Here is a 24,431-nt window from a genome sequence, read left to right on the forward strand (position 1 = left end):
TCTAAAGTAACTCAGGTATCAGGACTTCCTTGGTAGCTCAGTGGTTAAGAATCCGCCTGCCAGTGCGGGGGACACGGGTTGGAGCCCTGGTCCGGGAGGATCCCACATGCCGCAGGAGCAACTAAGCCTGTGCAGCACCGCAACCATTGAGCCTGCACTCTAGAGCCCGCGTGCCATAACTACTGACACCCACATGCCTAGAGCCTGTGCTCTGCAACAAGAGAAGCCACCGCGATGAGAAGCCTGCGTACCACAACGAAGAGTAGCCCCCGCTTGCCACAACTAGAGAAAGACCGCATGCAGTGATGAAGACCCAATGCAGCCAAAATATAATAAATGAAAATTTAAAAAAAAAATAAAGTAACTTAGGTATCTAAGAAAACTTTAGTAAAAAACTTTGAGAAGAAAAATCTCACACTTAGCCAAATCAAGATATTTGATACATTTATATCATAAGGCTATTCCAGCCATGTTGAAGCAAACTTTCAAAATATGATGCATACCATGAAAATCAGGCATTCAGAGTCCTTAACACTAACCTAGAAATTTAAATTTATGCAATTTTGCAGCTTCATTGCTTACCTACCTCCAATAAGAATGCAGAATAAGATCCTGAATTACTTATTAAATAAAGTGAATTAAAAATGAGCCCATCTATTAAACGGCTAAAAGTTTTAAAAACAAAACAAAAAAACTTGACAACACCCACTCTGACAAGAACACGGAACAACAGAACTCTCATACAGTGTCCATGGGATGCAAAATGAAAAACCCACTTGGGACGAGTTTTGCAAATATACACTTACTACACGATACGGAAATCCTACTCTGAGGTATTTACTCAAGTGAAATGAAAATCTAAATCATACAAAAATCTGTGAATGTTTACAGTGGCCTCAACCATAATTGCCCCAAACTGGAAACAACCCATAAGTCCTTCAACTGGTGAATGGATAAACAACTGTGGTACATCCATACAGTGGAATACTACTCAGCAGTGTAAAGCACCAAACTCATGGATGCCTCTCAAATGCATTATATGAAGTAAAAAAAAGCCAGACTCAAAAGGCTGATTATATTTTTATGACTTTCTGGAACAGAGAAAACTTGGGACAGAAAACAGATCAATGACTGCTTGGGGCAGAGGTGGAAACAGGATGACCAGGAAAGGACATATGGTAAGATGATGGAGATACTGCATATCTTGATTGTGTTGGTGGTTACACGACTGTGTTTGTCAAACTCATAGAATGGTGGATCAGAAAGACTGAATTGTACTCTAACTTATACCTCAATCTGAAAAAACAAAAAAAAGAAGAAAAAACTTTTTTTTTTAACTAAAAAAACACATTTTTTCTAATATATTCCTAAATGACTTCACTGCTGAAAAAAATTAAATGAAAGCAGGAAATACATAAAAGTTATTTTCTAATTTAAAACTGGAAATAAAATCTAAATGTCAATTGATTTACATAAACTATGATTCGGTGACTACAGCTATGAAAAGATAGTACAAGATAGTAGAGCAATTCCAACTGCTACACAAGGGTGGGGAGGTAACTCATGACGCTTCGCATCATGTCCAAATCTGCACACACCATCCTTACCCCAGGTCAAGTTACCCACACTCTGCACTTGAGCAAGCCTGGCTGAAAATATGATAGCTTATAAATTCCCGTGACTTCTCTCTCCCTGATTTGCCCTTCAAGCTGTACTAAGCCTTGGCTTTGTATTTGTCCCGCCCCTAAACCACCCCATACATCTGGCTCAATCACATTCTTTGAGAATTGTTTTTCTCAGGAGATTTCAGGTTAAAATAAGGCAGTGCTCTTAAATGAAAATTCTGGGAAGTAAAACAAGCTATCTGATTCCCAAAGAAGTAATTTCTTCTAATATTATTCACAGAATTCAATTCTCATAATAATTTTAATACACACATACTTTGAAGGTTGATAAGAAGGATACCATACCTCCAGAAAAAAATTAACCAAGTAGGGATCTTGTTTCAGCTTTGCACACACGATGCAGAGAAACTGAATTTCTTCATTTTCTGTTGGCGTTGCAAGAACTTCACCACACAGTCGAATTAATTTCTGTCAAAAAATTTAAAACAAATGTTTAAACTTAGGTTACTTTTTATAAACATGTAAACAGCCACTCATTCACCTTCAGGATATTTAAAATTTTCAAATAATGCAAATAGCTTGCATTTTTCAGAAAGAACACTATTTACAATCACCTCTATCAAAATACATTTGCTAGTCGTAGGTCTTTCAAATATGTTACTCTAAAAATTAAGGGGTTATATAATAAACTCTCCTTGAGATGTCATGGAAATAGGTAAATGGTAAAATTAATGTATAAAATTTTAAAAGAGAAATATAAAGACATGAAGTGCATTTAATACATCGTCATGCATAAAGAAAGCTCGAGTATTTGCTAATTTGCATGTTATTTTAGAAAAACCATATAAAATTATTTCTATACGAAAAGAAGCAAACTAAAAAGTTTTGTGTAAAGGCAACAAAATACCTGCACTGGCCTATGCACGTTAATATGTGGAAGTAGTGGCTGCCGGATTTTCCCCAGAAGTTTGGTATAGAACACCAAAACCTGCTGTTTCATCCCCGGAGGACACTAGGGGTAGGAGAAAAGAAAAGCAAACAAGAAAAAAACAGACAACGCAAACATACTTACTCAAAAGCTTAAAAAATAGGAGAGGCAATGTACGTGAAAATATTCCACCTTCAAAAATCAATGCAATTAGCCAGTTAATGACTTTATCAGAATAAAATTCTCCATCATATTATTACTGACTGGTATTGTATAAATAAAACCACATCTGGGACTATAATATAGCGTATGAGACCACAGGCTGATGTAATTACAAATAGCCTGGTGATAATGTGCCATGGAGACTGGAGTTTGGTTCAGGCAATGCCAACCTGTTTGTAGTCTAAACGCTAGGGTAACAGGAAACTCCCCAGCCAAAGCAAAGGCAGAATCTTACCGCTTATGCTAATGACAGGTAATCAATAACCTTCCATCATACACGTGTAGCAGTAATTAAGCCTTCTAACACATATGATGTAAATAAAGGAATCCTATGTATAAACTGCTGTGATTTATTCTAACAATGCTGTTCTAAATTAGTTGCAAAATTATTTACATTATGATTATTATAGGCAATGAATATTTAATAAATAAGTTTTGATAACATGCCAATTGTTTTAAATATTTGCTGAAAAGTAGGTAAACATGATTACTCATGTTGTAGATTAAGAGAATATGAGTTAACAAGGTTATACATTCTATAGTTAACCTGCTTATTCTGCCTCAGATTTAAAATATAGTCACAAAAGAAGTATTTCTAAAACATCATCATAGACACATTATCTGGAAATAGCATAAGCTATAATCTTAAGCACAATAATATCTTAAGATAGCAAATACCTTCAATTACTCAGGTGAAACACAATACTTACAATCACCAACATCAAACTAAATTTCCTAGTAGTATAATTACTAATATTTGCTCAAAAGTCAATTAATATTTGTTCAATATAATGTTGCATAACCCCTCTCTCCACAGAACAGGAAAAAGAAGGCAGCAGGGGAATGAATCGGAAGATGTTAGGGAGCAAACACGTTGCCTAGAAAATATAAATAGAATGAATTTAACCTAGAAATAAAATGGAGTATTACAGATTTAGTTAAAAGGAAACTGTCTTCAATACTACTTCATAATTCTATTTGGTGTTTAAACATGTCTATTAGTTTGGGGTTTTTCTAGTTTGATTTTCACATCATGTATTACAATAATTCACAGAACAGAACCACAGATTTTTAGAGCTGGGGGAGGCCCCTTGGTGATCACCTCCTAGTTTTTAAAGAGGAGGAAGATTATCCAAAGAGACTTACTTGAAACTGGCTCCACTCGTCAGTAGAGTTAATGTCAGAATAATCAGTGACATTTTCTTTCAGGATTATGAAAAATACTTCCTATTTTTGTAACCCAATTTGCACTGGGTTCCTACTCATTTCCTTTGATTCTGAGCGTCTGCACTTGAGTTTATTTTCACAAATGTTTACACTGTAATTCTAAGCAGCCTAAGTACCAGTTGTTGTCGAGAGCATTTGGGAGCTTCGCTATATCTATGCAAAGTCATGTTCACAGAGGCCATACAATTTTCTTTTTTTTCCACATACTGACTTGAATCCTGCCATACTTAACACACAACTCTACAATTAAATTTAGTGCTTGGCAGCTTCCTTATCTCTAAGACATGAACACATATATTACATGCCCAAGAACGCCACGTGGATTAGGAACTTACATCAGCTTTCCCTAAGGTATATAATGTTTCCAAGATCTTGTGATGAAGTAAATATTCCATACATGGCCCCGTCTCTCCAAATTCCCGTTCACTTTCTTCTTGTATCAAGATAACCAACATCTGTTCCAGATGAGATGGAATATTTGTATCTGTCACCGGGGCTTTATCATCTAAACAATAAAAACATTCATCAAATTTTCAAACATTTTTATCTGCACATTTGCACGTAAAATACTCTTTATATTTCCCTGTTCCCATTCAAACAGAAAAATCGGAACTACACATACTTAAGTGAGGCTTATATCTTACTCAAAAACAATCTATATTCTGAAAGATGGTCTATAAGCTAATATTCATGCAAAGTAATTCAGAAAAGGAGCCATTTATATGCGGAATGGGAACACGATCAGAAAAAATATAAGTAACATCAGAATTTTGTACCCACTTATAATTAAAGAAATTTTTTTTTCAATTAGCCAGTTCAGAAGATCTAAACTTTAGGTCTCTTTATATAGAAACAGGTTGGCCGTGAATGTTAAGCTGAATAACGTAGGATATGAGGAGAGGAAACGTTCTGTTTTTGATCAATGCTACACTGCTTTGTAACAATGCACTTACTGTCCCCAATTCATCTCCAGATTTGAAAACATGAGGACCCCAAAGAAAATCCCTCTATTAAAAATTTCTGACATCTCCTCTCATTAGCAGATACCTACTCCCAAAGTAAAAGCTGCTTCTCAGGAGAATTCTTATAAAATATTGATTTTTCAAAATAAAAATTCATGAATACTTTTTATATATCGAAAACACATGGTTTTATTAACCTATCTTTATTACATAAGGGTTAAATTACTCAATAAAATGTGAAGTTTTATAGAATGTCTAAAAACAAAATATATTAGGGAGTGACAAGTTCTTTTTTACGTCTCTATTTACGTCTCTATTCTCCTTCACTTAGTACTGCTACAGTTTATACTACACAATCCTGGTATACTATGTATCTGATGATTTAAAGCTTTGTCTGTGCATATGCACATGTATGTATTATATATACACACACAGACCAAACGATAATACTAAAGCCTTATGGAGAAAACAATGGAAAGAGAAGAGTCACTCTTGTTCCCCAGGACATATAAGTACCAAATTTGATATAGTACGGGACAGTTGTTAAGAGCATGAGACCTGGAGTTGGACAACTTGAATTCAAATCTTGGTTCTGTCACTTTTAGCTGGATGACCTGGGCAAACTGTTTAAGCCTCAGCACCAACATCTATAAAATGGAGTTAATCAACACCAGTAAGTGCTGTCGTATGATTTCAACGAAATACTCTGTGTAAAGCCCAGTGCCTTAGAACATAGTAAGAATTCAAGAAATGTTAACTTATGATGTCTTAACTTCATATTCTTCTAAAATGAGTAGCCTAGGATTAATAAAAAATAGTGTGTGATTTTATTTGAAATCTGCTTTTCAAAAATGTTTTTTCACCTGTTTTACTGCAGACTTTATATAAACATTCCAGGAAAGAATGAATATTTAAGCATGGTCTGATTACATTTATTTATGGAGAAAAATAATCAAAAAGACTGTTTTTTTTTTGAGAAATAAATAAACTGTAAATTCAATTTGACAGGATTAAAATCCTAGCTCTCAAGAAGATCTAGTTTCTGCCGTCCACTCTCATCCCAAACCATGTTTAGATCCCTGTGCCTTTGCATAAGCTATTCCTTCTATCTGAAATGCCTTTGCCCTCCTTATCTACCTCAAAACCTACTGCTCATCCTTTAAAGCCCAGGTCAGACACTGCCTCCTATTTCTCCCTTCTTCCTTCTCCCTCTGTGCCTGATGCACCTTTTTGTCCATACTTTATTGTAGTGTACACACTTGTTTTTGCTACGAGACTGCAAAAAAAATCATTTAAAGCAAGAACTCACAGGCTTTCCTGTAAAGCATATCCTTAAGACCGTGGAGGGGTGAGAAATTCACAAGGGCTAAGAATAGTCATTTGAAAAGGCAGCTCCTCTCAAAAAACTTTTCTGTAGATCTGCTGTCTAAACATCCAAATTAAGGTAGAAATTATATTTTACACTTAAAGGTGTATATATAGATATAGATAGTCTGATTTTCACTTACTATACAAATATGAAGAATTCCTTTCTTTTAAAGAAGAATTATCTATGACCCCATCAGCTTACCAGATCAACTATTTTTTTTTCATGTTTCCTTTCAGTTAAAAAACATGTGTCCAACCTGCACATCCACTAGCATTTACCTATACATTCCTCAAAGGAGCCCATAGTGCTATGTAGCAAGGCTACTGTTTCCTTACTTCAGAGGTTGCCAAACTTCAGCTCATGGGACAAACCCAGGCTTGCCATCTGTTTTAATAAAGTTGTACTGGAACAAAAGAATGCCATTCTTTTATTTATTGTTGATAGCTGCTTTGGCACGATAACAGCAGAATTGAATAGTTGCGACAGAGACTGCATGGACTACAAAGCCTAAAATATTTACTATCTGACACGTCACAGAAAAATTTTGCCAACCTTTGACTTAATTTATTCACATTTCCCCATATTCACTCCTCAGTCTACTCACTAAGAAAAACTGAAGCAACTGGAAAATAACTTCCAAAGACTCCCTATACCATGTCTACCCCTTTCCTGAATTTACACCCGTATGTTCTTCTTTCTGCCTTAATGCTATGGATGAACTGTCCACAAGTCGATGAAGGCTAAGCCTCCACTAATGCACTAGGATCCCACACCCCACTTGCCAACTTAAGGATATGGCTCAGAGATGATCTCATATGACTCTCGTACCCACCTGTCCTTCTCCACTACATCGTTCTAGTATGTTCCATCTTTACAAAAACTTTAAAACCCCCTCAATGCCACATCTCCCCCGTGGCTGCTGCTCCATTTCTCGGCCCCCCTTTCCACTAACACTCCTCAAGACAGCAGTCTTCACACACTGTCTCTATATGCCCTCTGTCCATTTTCTCTGAAACTTCTTCCAATCAGGTCTCCTCTCTCTTCCTTGCTATTAAAAGAGCTCTTATCAAGACCACTAATGAGCTCCTCATGGCTGAATCCAATGACCGGTTCCCAGCCTTCATCAGTGTGACATCATTTGACACTTGGTTCCTTCTCTCCTCCTCCAGCTTCTAGGACACCATTCTCTCTTGGCTGTCTGCTACCGAACTGGCAAAAGCAAAATCTCCTTTGCTATCATTCTCATTTTCCCAATCTCTAAACATTGAGTTGCAGGGCCTTAGTTCCTGAACACTTTCCCTCTTCCATCTATCCTTAGCTAACCCTAGATAATCTCACCCAGTCTCAAGGCTTTAAATCCTACTTACATGCCGATGAGTCTCAATTCCCTATGTCTAGTTTAGGCCTCTACCCTAAATTCCAGATTCCTATTTCCTACTGTCTACTTGACATATCCAATTGCATATATAATGGGCGTCTCAGACTAAACATGTCCACAGTGCCTCACAAACCTGCTCCTCCAGCAGTCTCCCCATTCTCAGTGAGTGGCCCTCCTAGTTTTCCAACTGCCTAAGCCCCAACATTTGGAGTTATCCATGACTCTTACTCTCATACCCAATATTCAATGCACCAACAAAGCTTTCTTCAAAGTATACCCAGAGGACAGTCGCTTCTTACACCTCCACCCTAGTCTGAGCCACCGCCATCTCTCAGACCACTGCAATAGTCCCGTAACTGTTCTGCCAGCTTCACCTCTGCATACTTCCCATCTAATTTTCTCACAGAAGCCAAAGTGATAGATTATGTTACACCTCCGCTCAAAACCCTCTGACGGCTTCCCGTCTTAGAGTAAAAGCCAAAGCCCTTAAGATGGCTTACAAGGCCTTGTGTGAATCTGCACCCTCACCTGTCTTTTGTCACCTCCTCCCATTTCCCTCCTCGTCCACTTGCTCTAGCCACACTTCCTTGTGGTTCCTAGTACAAGCCAAGTGCTGCACGCTCCAGCTTCAGGGTTTGTGCGCTGGGCGCTCTCCTGGAACTTCTGCCCCAGGTGCCCCCAGGCTTGCTTCCTCCTCCTTCAGACTTCAGCTCAGCAGTCACCTGGGGCAACAAGGCTTTCTCTAATCTTAAAGAGCCATCTGCCCCTGACCCCCACCTCTATCCCTTTTAGCCTGCTTCATCGTCTCCTTAGCACTTACCATCTGACACACTATGTATACTTGTCTATTTATTGTCCGCTTCCTCCCAATCAATACATAAGCTCTGCTAGGACAGATTTTTGTCTGTTTGATTGTTATATTTCCCAGTGCCTAGAACAATGCTTACACGTAGTAGGTGTTCAACAGATACACTTTTGAATGAATCTATGAGAGTAATTAAAAGTAAAATAAACTGTTTGTAAGTTTAATATAAAATAATTTTGAAAACTAGTTTGAAATGTATTTTAGCATTTCACAAATTTTCTTTTTAATTAATATTAGCATTGTTTCTTACCCGAAGTCTCTATGTAGTAATGGGTAATTGCCTTCCAGTGATAAACAAAATCTTCTTGTAAAGGAAGAGAAGGTGCAAGCTACACAAACAAACAAAAAAGACCACAGCAATTAAGAAAATGGCATTAAAAGTTTCCCATTAAGTATAACTCTGTATTTGTCTACTAATGATGCAAAAGCAGCATAAGAATAAGGGGTGAGCTTTAATTTGATTCTTTATGTCAATATCAAAGAGAAACAAAATGAGTCAAATCCAAGAAAGTAAAAATGATTTATTAAGAAATAGGACAAACACATTTATCAGCATTATTATTATATTATAGTATTGGGTATTTTTTCTACTCCCCGACACTAGTTACTATATATATGGCTTCAAAAGTAACAGCGTTACATGACAACACAATATTCTATTACTAAAGTATCTGTAAAATGGAATTATCGATAACCAGGGATCTTTGTACCTAGGACTTTGAAATGCAAGCCAGTAAAAAGGTTGCTATGTAATTAGTTACACATCACCAAAGTCAACCCTGTAATCAGATTAAAACTGTTCTGTATTTTCAATGACATACAGAAGTGAATCTTTTCTTTTTAAGCCTAGATTAGGCAGTGCATATTTTTAGCAAAATAACTACATGAACAAGACACTACCAATTTAAATTCCACAAAGTCAAAAATGTTTTACATTTTAATTTTGAAATTTACTTCAGAAGTTTTAAGACCAAAATTATATCCCTTCAGCCATCTCATAGCAAATTTACAAGTATTTCAAATGGGTGATAAATGGATAGAAAAAGATTGATGTACCTTCTAAAACATTTTCTTGTCCTTAAAAAGAGTGAAAGAAAGAGAGAGAGAACTCTCTCTCAGTCCTAGTATCATCAATAAATTCTGGTCAGAAAGTGCAGAGTTGACCCAGTTTTCTTAAGAACAAATAGGTTTCAGGCTTCCCTGGTGGCGCAGTGGTTAAGAATCTGCCTGCCAAAGCAGGGGACACGGGTTTGAGCCCTGGTCAGGGAAGATCCCACATGCCGCAGAGCAATTAAGCCCGTGCGCCACAACTACTGAGCCTGCACTCTAGAGCCTGCGAGCCACAACTACTGAAGCCCATGCGTCTAGAGCCTATGCTCCGCAACAAGAGAAGCCACCACAACGAGAAGCCTGCGCAATGCAACGAAGATTAGCCCCTGCTTGCCACAATAAGAGAAAGCCCACGTGCAGCAAAGAAGACCCAACACAGCCAAAAATAAAATAAATAAAATAAATAAATTTATTTAAAAAAAAAAGAACAAATAGGTTTCTATTTCGGGAACCTAAACCATGGCAGCGTAATCGTCCATTTTCATATATTCATCTAAACAGATGACCTAAGAGGCCATGTCAATCCTATACTCTACTTGTTCCATTTTGATTTCTTGGAGTCTCCTGCAGGGACCTCAAAGTTCGAAACCCTGTCAAAACAATTTCCAAACTCTTGACCAAATTATAAACATTGGTCATGACGTCTTAAGTGTTTCAATCCAGAAGATGAACTGTACTTAGGAAGAAAATGGACCTGAAAAATTTTCAGCAACCATCAACATCGTAATGCTAGCTTTTTCATATGTGCATATTCATACCACTCTGAAGAGTACTGAATTAAGAAAATATAAATATTCATCTCATTTCCAAATAGAATGCTATGAAAAATTTTAAAAGACTTTAAGATCTTTAACAAAGGAGTTAAAACCTTTGGGATTATACACTTCAAGAACATGGGGAAAGAAATAACTTGTAGGAGATTGAGAAAACAATTAAAAAGAAAAATAGGAAAGAAAGAATTAACTTGGGAAAATAATCTTCCTGAAATTTTTAGATTAAAAAGTCTGTTTTAATCAGCTACTTATTTTTAGAATCTTCCTCAAAACACATAAAATTTCTCTTGTTTTTTGGGCCTGGTTTTTTACACACCAACTTTATGTAGTGTTGACAATTATTATTAATTAATTATGTATTAACAATTGGGACAAACCCAAATGAAATTTGGTGTTTCAAAAAATGTACCTACTTTCTTATGTGTAAATATTATGACTTGTTAAATTTTTCCAAGGGAATTTCCAGGGCATATATGGAATTAAAGCATCCTTGTTCCACATTATTTCACCCACGGGATTTAACTCTATTTACAAGGAAAGTTACTAAATCAGAGGTCTTAAATGATTTGTGTCGGGGCCTTTGCTGTTACAGTCAAATTCAAAGCAGGATGGTGTTGCTTACTTGTGAATCTCTTGCAGAAATTTGCTTTAAATAAGAAACCTATTTACGGAGACAGTGAAACAGTTCTAAGTTGCTAATAATTTAGTAACAATCTTGTTCAAACATGAATAAATTTTCTTATTTAAGTAAAACTTCCTAGTAAACTTGCCTCTTTCATTTCAAATTATAACATGCAAAATATATGCTTTATCATTACATAAAAACATTTACGCTCTGGGTTAAAAAAAAAAAGATGTGTGAATCAGCATGAGGGGATTCTAATTTGAGTTAACTTCTTACAATACAGAGATTAAATTTTTGAAAATTCATGAGATCGATCACTATCTCAACCAAAAACTGACCTGAATATCTAACTTGGATATTACTTTCTCTGAGAAGTCTTGCCAGACTTCCTGCCGAGGTTATAGTCCTTTCCAAACACTTTGTGGCACCCACTCCCTGACTGACTGCTCACTCTCTCCCAGCCCTTATCCCATGTTTGTAATTGTCGAGTTACCCATCTTCTCCACTAGATTGTAAACTCAATGAGTTTACAAAGATTATATCATCTTGCTCATCACTGAATCCCCAGTTTCCAAGTCAATGATGGCAAATAGTAAGCATTCAGTACCATTTATTGAGTGAACAAACAGCAGTTGCTACCATTTAATGAGTAGTTATGTGCCAGGCACAGTGCTACAAAGTTTACACTTACCATGTGCTCTTAAATTCTCACAATAAACTCTAACACCCTGAGTCATTAACTGACCTGCCCAAAGAAACACTACTTGTAATTAGAAACCTGGACTCTCTTTCTCCAAAATGCCTACCACACAAAAGGACCTACCTACATTGATAACTCAGATGAGAACTAGTGTTCTCAAAGCCACATCTGCAGTCTCACATGTATCACGAACATTCCATGCCCAGATCTTTTAAAATGCTTCTTCTCTGTAGCACTTTCCAGACGCCCATCCTATCTTCTCTTCCTCTCCAAAGTCCAGCTCAAGTCTCACTTCCTCCAGGGAGCCTTCTGCAACTACTCCAACCCTAAGTGCTTACTCCCCTCCTCCTATAGAACTCACTGGCTGAACAATCATCCAGATAATAATAATAATAATGATTCACATTTATTAAGCACTTACTATGTGCCAGGAACTGCATTAAGCACTTCATATATACAATCTCATTCTAATTTTCACAACAATTCTATCAGATAGATACAATTATTTCCATTTTACAGTGAGAAATTGAAATGTAGAAAGACTAAGTAACTTGTCTAGTGAAAAAGCAAGGGACACAGGCAAGCCTGGAACCCTGCTCTGACTGGCTCTAGGGGCTAGGCCACACTCTTGTGCACTGCTTGTACTTTAACCAGTGTTTTGTTTTGTCTCCCAATGTATTCTCACTGTGAACTCACACTGTGCCATGCTTTCTTGGTGGGCTCATAAAATATTTACTGAATGACTAAAGGACTAAAGTTAAAGATCACTTGTTGGAAAAGAATACACTTAAGAAAACACTACATATGTTCCATCTGATGTTTTGTTTTTTTGCTTTTTTTTTTTTGCGGTACGCGGGCCTCTCACTGTTGTGGCCTCTCCCATTGCGGAGCACAGGCTCTGGACGCGCAGGCTCAGCGGCCACGGCTCACGGGCCCAGCCGCTCCGCGGCATGTGGGATCTTCCCAGACTGGGGCATGAACCCGTGTCCCCTGCATCGGCAGGCGGACTCTCAACCACTGTGCCACCAGGGAAGCCCTCATCTTATGTTTTAATTCCTAGTGCAGAGTAGATTTTTAAGGAATTGCTGGTCCCAACAATCATCATTAACTCAAACTATAATTTAAAAAGAAAAATATTGCATTCAAATTCTGAAAGATGACTTCCATTGAATTAATTAGTTAAGGTAGATGAAACTTTCTTTCCTGACACTGCCCTTTATCCTCTTGGAATAAATCTGCCCTCAAGGATGGAACTGACTGGAATTTAAAAGGTATTAGTCCCTGGCAGATAACCTCACATAGACAAAGGCCCTTAACAAATGTTGAATTGTATGGAAGGTGTTTTATTTATCCTTTGGAGAAGTTGTACTAAAATAATCCACCTCAGAACTACATGGGAGGCCTGATTTCAGACGTGTGACATGTGGCAACTGGCTAAAAGAACAGATTCATTTCATAACTCTTACTGGCCAATCATTTGTATGCTGAGGGAAAACTGTCATTTCTGAAACAGGAGGCAAGAGTTACATTACAGTTTTTGTTTTTGATCAAGGTGTGAATTTCTCTCCTAAATTCAAAATGCAGTCTATCAGCTTAATAACACATCTTCAAATACTGATCTTTGAAAACATCTTAGTTGTATTTCATCCTTGTTAAGTAGTTAACAGGAAATGTGAAGAAACCATTAATTAAACAATAAGGAAAACTCTACACTTAAACCCCATTTAAATGAATATGTACCTGGTTGACCCTAAAAAACCATTTGAAGGCTGATCCAATTGAATCAAGAAACCTAGGGAGGGACTTCCCTGGTGACACAGTGGGTAAGAATCCACCTGCCAATGCAGGGGACACGGGTTCGATCCCTGGTCCAGGATGATCCCACATGCTGCAGAGCAACTAAGCCCGTGTGCCACAATTACTGAGCCTGCGCGCTCTAGAGCCCACGAGCCACAACTACTGAAGCCCCTGTGCCTAGAGCCCGTGCTCCACAGCAAGAGAAGCCACGGCAATGAGAAGCCCGCGCACCACAACAAAGAGTAGCTCCTGCTCCTGCAACTAGAGAAAGCCCGCACGCAGCATCGAAGACCCGAGGCAACCAAAAATAAATTAATTAATTTTAAAAAAAGAAAGAAAGAAACCTAGGAAGTAATAATACCAAAACGGTTGAGAAAACATTAGAGATTCACATAATGACACAATTGAAAAAAGGTCATGTCAGCATCTGCATATAGGATTATCTCCCATCTCTGTAGAATCCTGATAATTATGATAATTGCAATACTGTATCAGAAAATGCTAATTGGGCATACGAACTAAAAGGAGTACAGAGAAAAGCCAATGAAATAAACTGAGGAATGGTAAGATTAGTACACAGAAAAAAATGTCAAGCAAATAAAGAAGGAGAACTGAATAAATGTAAACCAATCTTGGGCTAGGAAAAAAAAATATTCTTCAGATACCACAAAGGTGGCTTATTCAGCATTACATATGAGTTCATTCCCAAGAGAATGTTAAAAGGCGGAAAAAAAAGTATGCCAAAATTTTTTCATAAGATTTAACCTCTTATCAAGGTAAACTGGGAAGTATCACAGCTGAAAACATTAATGCTAAGCAAATAAAAACATTACTTTTCTAAATGCAGTGCATTAACTCCTAAGACCAGGTGAATATAATCCATTCTTAACTTTTGCTCACTAACCTCAGCAAAGTAGAGAACCTGGATATTACAGAGTCAGACAATTTACATGGATAATCTGGTAGATGCTAACACACAGTTATAAAAAGATAACGCAGACAGAGAACACAGGCCTCTGGACAAAAATGAGTCTTTACCGGGAGAGCATGAAAGCCATCTTTCTTTCTCTCACTACTTATTTCTGTAAATATCAGCCTGAATTAGTAAAGAATATAAATAATGTAATAAACTTTTATTTCCAATTATCTCAGTATTTAGCTGTAGTGAGTGTTAAAAATTAAATGATTCTTGGTACTTTAAGTTAAGGAATAATATAAAATGTAAATATCGCTGTTTTTTATAAATTTCAGTTAAATTCTTACAATAAGGTGCCGTAGATTGATTGTGTAGAAGCCAAGAAAGGAAAATTAAAAGTTGCCTTAAAGTCTAAAACTGTCATCTCCCTCATGAGTAATACTGCTCTTCATCTATGAAAAACCCTGTCTTGCTTGATTTGATACACTCATTTTCTCAAGAACTTGTAGTAGAGCTAAAATGACTCTTAAACATTTCCCACACAGCACTTAAAATAAAAATTGTATCGAAGTTTTGTTTCCATTACTGAGTTTTAAAAATCCATTTTATTTCTATCTGGCCATAAAAACTGTTCTATTGTAATTGGGTTTTGTTTTGTTTTTTCCTTAAAGTTGTGTAGATTTGAATGTGCTGTATCACTCAAACTGAACATAGAAAGAGAATGACATTTTTCAAACTAGCAAAGTAACACTAGCAAAACTGCACTTGTTATGAACTTCACAGGGTGCATTTTTCAATTTGGGCAATTCTGCCAGCGTAAAGCAAAACAACCAGAGTAAAGCAACTCGACCCCTTTCACTGAAACAGCAGGAAGACATTCTCCTGTTAGTTACTTCTCTTTTATTAGTGTTAGGATATTTGAGTAATGTCTCCCTATACTTGTGTCTAAAATCCTCAAAGGAGGGTACAATTGCAGGAAAAACGACGAGCGTCCAGGAAAGGAAGAGGTGAAAGGAAACAGATGGTCCCGGTGCTGTGTGAGGGCTTGGAAGCTGTCTAAAGCGCCCTCGACGAGACCCTCCAAACGCCTATTTCACATCAATCAGTAAGGTCCAGCTGAGTTTGGCCGCAAGGCCTGTGAAAGCAAGAGCTGGCCAGACTACGAAACTGGGTCGGGTGGGCTGCTTCCTCGCCAGAGCCGCGCCCCCGGCAAGAGCACTCCTTCCTGCCTCCCCACCCCCCAAAACAAAACAAACCCAAGCAGTGTTAGGCCGTTTCTTTTGTCTTGGTCAACGCTGACCACTTGAGGTTAACGGCCAGGGAGTCCGGGGGAGAGCCCTGTGGCCCTGTCAGGTGCTCCCCGACTCCCCTGTCCCCACCGGAGGAATCGGGCGACCCCCGACCCGGGCCGGGGGGCTGGTCCTGCCGGGGACCCCCGCCCACACTCGTGAGCGAAGGAAAGGGCTCCACGCCGGCCCGGAGCAGGAAGGAGGGCAGAGGGTCCGCTCGGAGCCAGGCCCGAGGCCCCGGCGCCGCACGACCCCGCGGCGCCCGCCCCGGGCCTCGCCCCTCCGCGGGGCCGGGGACGCCGAGGGCCGGGCCGAGGCCGCCGGGCTCTCCTGGGGCCGGCGGGGGAGCGTAGGCCGGCCGCCATCCCCGGCCTGTCGTGCGCCCGCAGCCCGAGGCCTTACCGCCTCCACGGCGTGCTGCAGGATGGAGGTGAACTTGGAGAACATCCTGTCCCGGGACTGCAGCAGCCTCTCCCGGGACGACCTGGAGAGCTCCTCGATCCGCCGCCGCCGCCCCTGCTGCGGCTGCCGGGGCCGCTCCAGAGTGAAGGCCGGTGCGGGGCGGGGAGGACGAGCAGAGGGCCGAGGCGGGCCCGGCCCGGCCGCTTCGGGTGTGCGCGGGCGGCGAGGCGGCTCCGGCGGGCGCTGCGACGTGGCGGGCGGTGAGAAGGGCGTTCCAGGTGGACTCCGGGCCCGCGACACTCCGGCGGCGGCTGCGGCGGCGGCTGCGGCGGCGGCTCCCGCTCGGACACGGTGGCAGATCGGCTCGGGTTCCTTCCGCCCGCTCTGCCCGCCGCGGCCTCCAGGGGGCGCCGCCGCGGCCCGGGGGTGGGGCGCCCAGCCAGGCCAGGCCGGCCCTGCGCCACGGGGGCCACACGCCGCGGGGGCGGGAGAGGCACAGAGAGGCCGCGGCCTGCCTGGGGCGGGAGTCGGGCCTGGGCGCAGCCGCCTCCCTCTTACGGCGACGCGGTCATTCTTACGTCTTAAAAATTCGGCCGTTCTCGTTCACTTTGTTTCTCCGATGGAAGTTAACATGCCGATTTTGTATGAAACCGTAGACATGTATGTATATAAAATTCAGAGGTTCTTCTTTTAAGGGCAGATTTGCAAGACCGGTAAGAAAAAGCACAGTATTCCCAAGGCAAACAGGAACCGTGGGTTTAAATGCTAAGAATTAGAACAAATCCACTAATGCAGATGAAATGGCTTTGCTAACTGTAAATCTTTATTATTATTTTTATTGTTGTTGTCGTTGTTATTATTTTATTTAGTTATTTATTTATTCAACATTAAAACAGGAAGCCCCAGATGGACAAGTGGTAAGATGATTCAGTTATTAATTTGTAACATGTTTGATAGTTAGAAAATGCATTCAGTATAGCATTTTCTATTCAGCTTATCAGTTGATACTGGGAAACATCAGTGAGGGAAAAGAATCAGAAGGGTTTCTAGGAAATGCACAGGACAGATAAGTGGAGCTACAATGTAAGCGCTCGGATGGAGGCTTCTTAAAATACGGTGCAACAGTATATTTGTCAAGCCTTGAAGAAACAAGATTCGGGCTGGTAAAGTTTAGGTTGGGTTGATACAAATTATGAAAATGTTCATATCCTGGAGAACTTTGTTTTTGCTTGTATTGGCATTTTATCAAAAGAACCACTAAATTCTTGATAAGATGAGGGTGAAGTAAGTGTTACATAACTGGTGATGAAAATATGTATTTGTAACTGAATTAGTTGAACAGAGGAAAAAGGCAGAAAAAGTAGCATCAGTGCAGAGTGGTATTTAGGGCCAGTCTCTGGAGCTGGGTAGCCTAGATTTAAATCCCAGTTCTGCCACTCACTGTGGCAAGTTGTTTAACCTCTTTGTGCTTTTAGTTTCCTCATCTGTAAAATGGGAGTAGCACCTACCTCATGAAGTTGTATGTAAATTCCTTAATATACGTAAAATACTTTAACATGCCCAGTCCATAGTAAGCGATGCATGGACAATTATTATTATTGTTGTTATTAGTAATAGTAGTATTTAACAAAATAATAGGGCCAGAAATCAAGATTTAAGGAGGAGACTTTAACTAGTCTTGTGTTCTTTTCTCTCCTGTTTTTGCTACCTCTGTCCTTGGATAGCAGGTAAATTTGACCTTAATTCCCTGTATAGTAGCCCCCAGAATGCTGGAGGCAAATTCTGTCGTTTGCTAAAGATCGAAATGTGCTCCTTATCAAAGTGTAGGTAGTTGTGTCTGCTTCAACCAAGAGTACATACTGTTTATTATCATTATTATTATTCAGCAGTTTAAGATGGTTAGTCATATTATTAACTAATTATTTTCCTGACCTAATTGACATACATTTACATGGTGTTTTGTATTTTCATAATACCTTACAACCACTAATTGTATGAGGAGGTTTGTTTAAAGCAGGCTTACTTAGAGTTGTTTGTATTTGACAATGCCTGTCTTTTGTATACTTAATATAAGCACAATAAGATATATGTTTTGCTCTAGATTAATATCAATATTTAGGATGACGATTCATCTATTCGATATATAGGTTCCAAGACATGCAAGTTGGAGTAGAATTATAATAGAGCGGATACTCTTACGTATTCTCATCCTAGAATGACACTAACATTATCACCAGCCTTATGCATGGGCAGAGTTGAACCTACCTCAACAAAGTAGCTTATGACTTAAGAAAGCATAACAAAGGCTTTCCTGGGTCTCCAAAACACTTAGATATAGGTGCCTGAAATTCCTCAATTAGAACTTTATTTCTTCAATCCTTTGGCTTAAGGCGAATAAGAAATTTAGTCCCTGCTTAACTTAAAATACTTTGGGGAGAGATAACACATTAAACTCTTATCATTCATTACACCTGAGGGTGAATGAATTTGTTAAGTTCTTTTCTGAATAAAGTTTAATCAGCAAGGACACAGAAAAATCTATAAAACTGAAACTCGGTCGGGAGGGAGTTGAAGAAGAAATAGAGTTAGAGGAAACCCACTTTCAAGATGTGGCAGACTTCTGGAGATTTTCTATATATATTCCCTCTCTATATAGAATTCAGCAACATTCCCTTTCCAAATGTCACTAAAAATTACAGTAAAGAGATTTTTCAAAGTACACACCAAGAAAGTACAAATAAATTAAGAGAGAGCAATAAAATTTTGAGAATTGGAAAGTAACTGTAAAGGAGGTAACTGATATGACTGACATAAGAAAGCTGAATCCCAAGGTAACAATTAAGGAAACCAAGAACAAAAGTGATATGTCAATACATTCACAGAACCTCTCAATGGCTCAGGAATTGGTAGCATTAAGTACCTCTGGAAGTAGAGGTAAAAGTGGGACTGAAAATAGCAGGATGGATTGAAAGTTTGTTTAGAACTGGATTAGATGCATCCCCCCCACTCTACAAGATTGGCTGACTTCCCCTTTCCCACCCTGGAATAACATTAGAGACTTTTTCCCAGAAAGAGAGAGGTTCCATACTGAGAGAAGAAAAAAAGAAGGAGAAGAAGAAGATAAAGTGAAAATAAACCTTGTGAATGTTGAAGACACACGTCCCCAACTCTCATCCTGCACTTGGCTCAAAATGTAATCATCAGGCTGATCCTTCCAGGTAGAAGGATCCTCTCTGGAGAATCCGTTTAGCCCAAGAGAAAAGACCCAGAGGTCCTGCAGAGGGAACCCAGACAAGTCTTCAGTGCAGCCCCCAGTTGACAAGCTCTGTCCACATGCTCAGAGCTTCAGTTTCTTCATGCACCTCTTTTAAATAGGATCACACAGCGCCGGGGTCATCAACAACTTGAGGAAAGCTTACAACATTAAAGATAGAACCCAAAGGAAAAACAGGACAAAAAAGAAACTGGGAAGAAACAGAGTGGCTTACATTGAACAGATAGGGAAAGATGGGAAGAAAACTTAAAAAAAACAACTATTTTAATATCCTCAGAGAGATAGAAAAAGATGTTGCATCTGTAAAATAAGAATGGTATGGTATTTTTATTGTTTTTGTTTTTGTTTTTGCGGTACGCGGGCCTTTCACTGTTGTGGCCTCTCCCGTTGCGGAGCACAGGCTCCGGACTTGCAGGCTCAGTGGCCATGGCTCACGGGCCCAGCCGCTCCGCTGCATGTGGGATCTTCCCAGACCGGGGCACGAACCCGTGTCCCCTGCATTGGCAGGCGGACTCTCAACCACTGCTCCACCAGGGAAGCCCTGGTATGGTATTTTTAAAAAGCAGCATTTTGGAAACAAAAAAGAAACTCTTAGAAATCAAGAATATGATAACAGACATTTTTTTAAAAAATAAGCGTGGAAAATAAGCTTGAAAAAATTTAGCAAGCTTAGACTAGAGCAAAAAAGAATGGAAAATGGCAGGGAAATTTTTTTTTAATTAGAAGGCCAGTCCAATGGATCCAACATCTGAATAATTGGAGAGAATAGAGGGAGGAAATAATTGAATATATTAATTAATAATTCGATATAATTTTATAGATCTGAAAGACATGAGTTTCCAAATTGAGAGGGTTCATTAAACACCAGAACAATGAATGAAAATAGACTCACTCTAGAGGGCATTATTGTGAAATTTCAGAACAGTGGGTTCAAAGAAAGCTCTTACAATGCGGGAAATGAGCTCACTTCTAATGAGGGAAAAAAGGAAAACAAGTTTATGCAAAGAAACAAAAATTACAATGGCAGCATACTTTTCAACAACAAAATGGGATGTCAGAAGGCTTTGGGGCAATGCCTTCAAAATTCTGAGGTAAAAATAATTTCAATCTAGAATTCTATACTAAGAAACTATCAATCAAGTATAAGGATAAAATGAGTCATTTCAGATGTGCAAGGTGTTGAAAATTTTTCCTAACTTGCAGTCTTTCTCAGGAAGCTGTCAGAAGATGTGCTCCATCAAAACTCAGGAAGTAAACCAAAGGAAAAAAGATAAAGGAATCAGCTAACAGAATCCACCATAAGAAGGAGGTAAAGGAAATTCCTAGGATGATAGTAAAGCAGAATCCCAGGAAGACAGCTATGGGATAGCAAACAACCAGTCCAAATTGGAGCAAGTCAGAAGAGAGTCCCTACAGAAACAGACTTGCTGATATAAAAGACTGATATAAAAGACAAACTAGTGGTTACCAAAGGGGAGAGGGAAGGGGGAAGGGGCAAAGTAGGAGTGTGGGATTAAGAAGTACAAACTACTATGTCTAAGATAAATAAGCAACAAAGGTATATTGTATGGCATAGGAAATTATAGCCATTATCTTGTAATAACTTTTATTGGAGTATGATCTGAAAATACTGAATCACTATGATGTACATGAAAAACTAATAAAATATTGTAAATCAACTATACTTCAATTTAAAAACAAAAGAAGAGATTTCCTCAAGAAGATGGAACTGGTGGATGGCCTATCTTTGTTTGAGCAGATTTATCAGATAGGAGCAGAGTGATATTGAATTAGTGATAAATACAAAGAAAACTAAGAAAAGGAAAAAAAAAAAAGCTAGATCATTGTTAACACCAGGAAAAATATTGTGTAGAAATGTGTAATCATAGTATACACATGGCTCAACTGTAAATAGTGCTTACATAACCATAGTAATGTAAATACTGATCTAATTTAAAATTATGGTATTGCTGCTGTACTTAGGGAAGATGAAAGGATGGATGTGTGATGGGTGGGGGTGGGGTGTGTGTGTGAGTGTGAAAGAAAGCTAAATCTTTTCATCTGTAGTCAGGAAACATTAGGTATTGTTTAAAGCCAAAATATCAAGAAGTAACACTATAAGCATATTATTTAAGGAAAGGAAGTATTTAACAAAAGAGCCCACCCAAAGCATTGAAAGAGGTTGCCTCTGTGAAGCAGGAAGTTGGGAGTTTTGGAGGAAGGACAGGGGATTTCATAACAAACCTTGTAAAAACCTCTTGACAAACTGTATGCTAGTATAACTGATATGACCAAAGTTTGTTTGGCAAAGGGAGAAACTAAAGGCAAGAAACCATTTTTGGTGCAGACAAGAGATTGTAAGGGTTCATAACTGGAAAATAGGAAGGAGATGGTAGACTTGAAAGATGAGGTAAGATCAACCATATTGTGCAAGTGATTAAATACAAAAAGTGAAGAAGAAAAAGTAGTCAAAGATATTGCTAGAGTTTCTAGCTTGGATGAAGTTAGGTGAAGATGCCATTAATTGAAATGGGGACTACGGCAATGTAGAAAGATAGGTTTCTTTTAACATGTTAGGTTTGATTGCTTGTATGACATCTGTGTGAGGATGTTGATTATGGGATGATAAATTTGGATTAGAAAGTTAAGAGAGAGATCTGGGTTGGAAATAAAGATCTGAGAGTCATCTCTTAGAGATGAGATGCTAGAATAAATGAGGTAGTTCAGTGAGATGGTATAGTGATCAAAAAAAGACAGAATGTATGTAAACTTCAGGAGTCACTGAATTTAAGGATTGGGAGATGGAAGAGGAATTCACTGAAAAAAACAGTTAAAGGGATAGGAAAATACATTATGAAGTTCAGGAAGAAGTGAGTTTCGAAATTAGGAGGCTGGTTCAAGATAAAAGTAACATAGGCTTCATCTCCTGAACTCAACCCTACAGCTGCCACAGAAACACAGAAACAAGAGAGAAGCTGATAGATCCCAGAACCTTATATAAAAACTGTGAAAACTCCTTAGCAAGTATAGCAGATACCTCTAGTGTCCAGTGTCACGTTCCTTTGGTCCACTTCTGATTGCAGCTGCAGCTGATTGCAGTTCTGTGCAAGCTCAGACTCACCTCATGGTGACAGCATCTCACCTCAGTCTCATTCAACCCTCTTCAGAACTTCTGCCACTGAAATCTCTGTGTAGGAGAGGCTGCTCCTTGCAAACGTGTGATGGAGTTAGAACCCGTGGGGACAACTCTTAGCCAATGGGGGATGGAAACTGGTGGATAAAGACTCCAGTGTCCTGTCTGATTCTGGGAAGCAATTCTAGGAAGTATTCTGCGCACTTCTCAGGATGTCCTGGTGGGATCAAGTACCCACTGACCAGAGTGGTGACCTCAGTAGCCCTCTTATGCTTTTCCTTCTTCATTCTTATCCTCCCCACTTCCTCACTTCCTGTGATCTGAAGTAAATTACAGTCAAGTCTTTGTCTCAGGGTCTACTTTTGAGGAAACCCACTGTGTGAGTGAGTTAGAGTGGAAGAAGCCTGAGGGGAAGACCAAGTGCCACAAATTGGGTCCAGACTAAGGGAAATATACCTTTACCCCATAGGCTAGGGAATTACAACAAAGGAAGCAATTCCTAGAGGTGATCAGTGCCTATTAGGTCCAGCTGCATATGACCAAAAAAAAAAAATTTTTTTTCAAATAATAGTTCCTTAAAAACAGTTCTCTCAAGTAAAAGTTTGCCTGGAACGCTGTCAGGACTCTTAACTTTCCACCCTCCATCCAGTGCTGCCATACTCAAGATCAATTCATGGTCTCATAGTGATACTGGAGCTCCAGTTACCCTTTTGAGGGCAGTAGCAGGAAGAAGCAAGGAGAAAAGTGATTACCTCCTCCCTTTTAACAAATTCTTTCTGAAAGTTCCACACTTCTTACATTTCATTGGCCAGAACTTACATAACCACACCTAGTTTTGGGGAAAGAAAGTTGGGAAATGTAGTGTTTAATTCAGAGTAAACAGCAGAAAAATAAAAGGTGTAACTTTCAAATTCAGTACAAAAAGTTTGCTCAATCCAATGAAACGTGGGAAAGAAAAAATACATAAAAAAGAAGCATGAAAAATAGAAAACTTAAAATAGGTCTATTAATTATAATAAATGTAAATGGGCTAAACCCACCAATTGAAAGCCAGAAAGTCATACACTGGATTTTTGAAAATATCTATAATTGACTCTTGAACAACATGGGTTTGAACTTCAAGGATCCACTTATACGCAGATTTTTTTCAATAAGTATGCACTACGGTACTACGTGATCCACAGTTGGTTGACTTCACAGATACAGAAACGCAGATACAGAGGGATGACTGTAAAGTTATACACAGATGTTCCACTGCGCAGAGGATTAGCGCCCCTAAACTGCCACATTGTCAAAGGGTCAACGGTAGTACCATACTTTCTAGGAGAGGCACATTTAAAACAAAAGGGAAGAGAAAGGCTGAAATAAGGAACAGAAAAGACATACCAGGGAAATATGAATCAAAGAAAAAAAAAGAGTAGCAATTGTATCAGACAAAAGAATTGAAAAATGTCACAAGAGCTAAAACATATAACAATATTGGTAAAATAATAATAGACCAATAATATAAATATACCTGATATTGACAAAAAATATGGTATAGACACAAAATATATAAAGCAATAACTCACAGCACTACAGAAAGAGATAAACTATTGTACTTAGAGGTTTTAATTCACCTCTCACATACGCAGATAGATCAAGCTCTGAAAATAAGCAAAGATATAGGGTATTTGAATAACATGATTAATAAGCTCAAGCTAAAAGTTATATAGAAATGTATACCCATGAAAGAAATCATACTTTCAAGCATACCTGGAACATCCACAAAATTTGATTACATACCCAGCCACAAAAGAAGCATAAGGAAATTCCAAAGACTCAATATTCATTCTT

At 38.9% G+C, this 24,431-nt stretch overlaps 1 protein-coding gene across 1 annotated transcript in view; it reads right to left on the minus strand.

Annotated features, from left to right (window-relative positions):
* FHIP2A (FHF complex subunit HOOK interacting protein 2A) overlaps positions 1-16,535 on the minus strand; it is a 36,008-nt gene extending 19,473 nt beyond the window's left edge. The window contains exons 1-5 of the mRNA XM_067709324.1: positions 16,189-16,535; positions 8,827-8,905; positions 4,338-4,507; positions 2,533-2,637; positions 1,971-2,093 (exon numbers count right to left, since the gene is read on the minus strand). Coding sequence (XP_067565425.1) covers positions 1,971-2,093; positions 2,533-2,637; positions 4,338-4,507; positions 8,827-8,905; positions 16,189-16,233 — 522 coding nt within the window. The 5' untranslated portion in view covers positions 16,234-16,535. The remainder of the gene's footprint in view (positions 1-1,970; positions 2,094-2,532; positions 2,638-4,337; positions 4,508-8,826; positions 8,906-16,188) is intronic.
* Positions 16,536-24,431: the final 7,896 nt, after the last annotated feature.

This window comes from Pseudorca crassidens, chromosome 16 (assembly GCF_039906515.1).
Source record: "Pseudorca crassidens isolate mPseCra1 chromosome 16, mPseCra1.hap1, whole genome shotgun sequence".
Lineage (NCBI taxonomy): Eukaryota > Metazoa > Chordata > Mammalia > Artiodactyla > Delphinidae > Pseudorca > Pseudorca crassidens.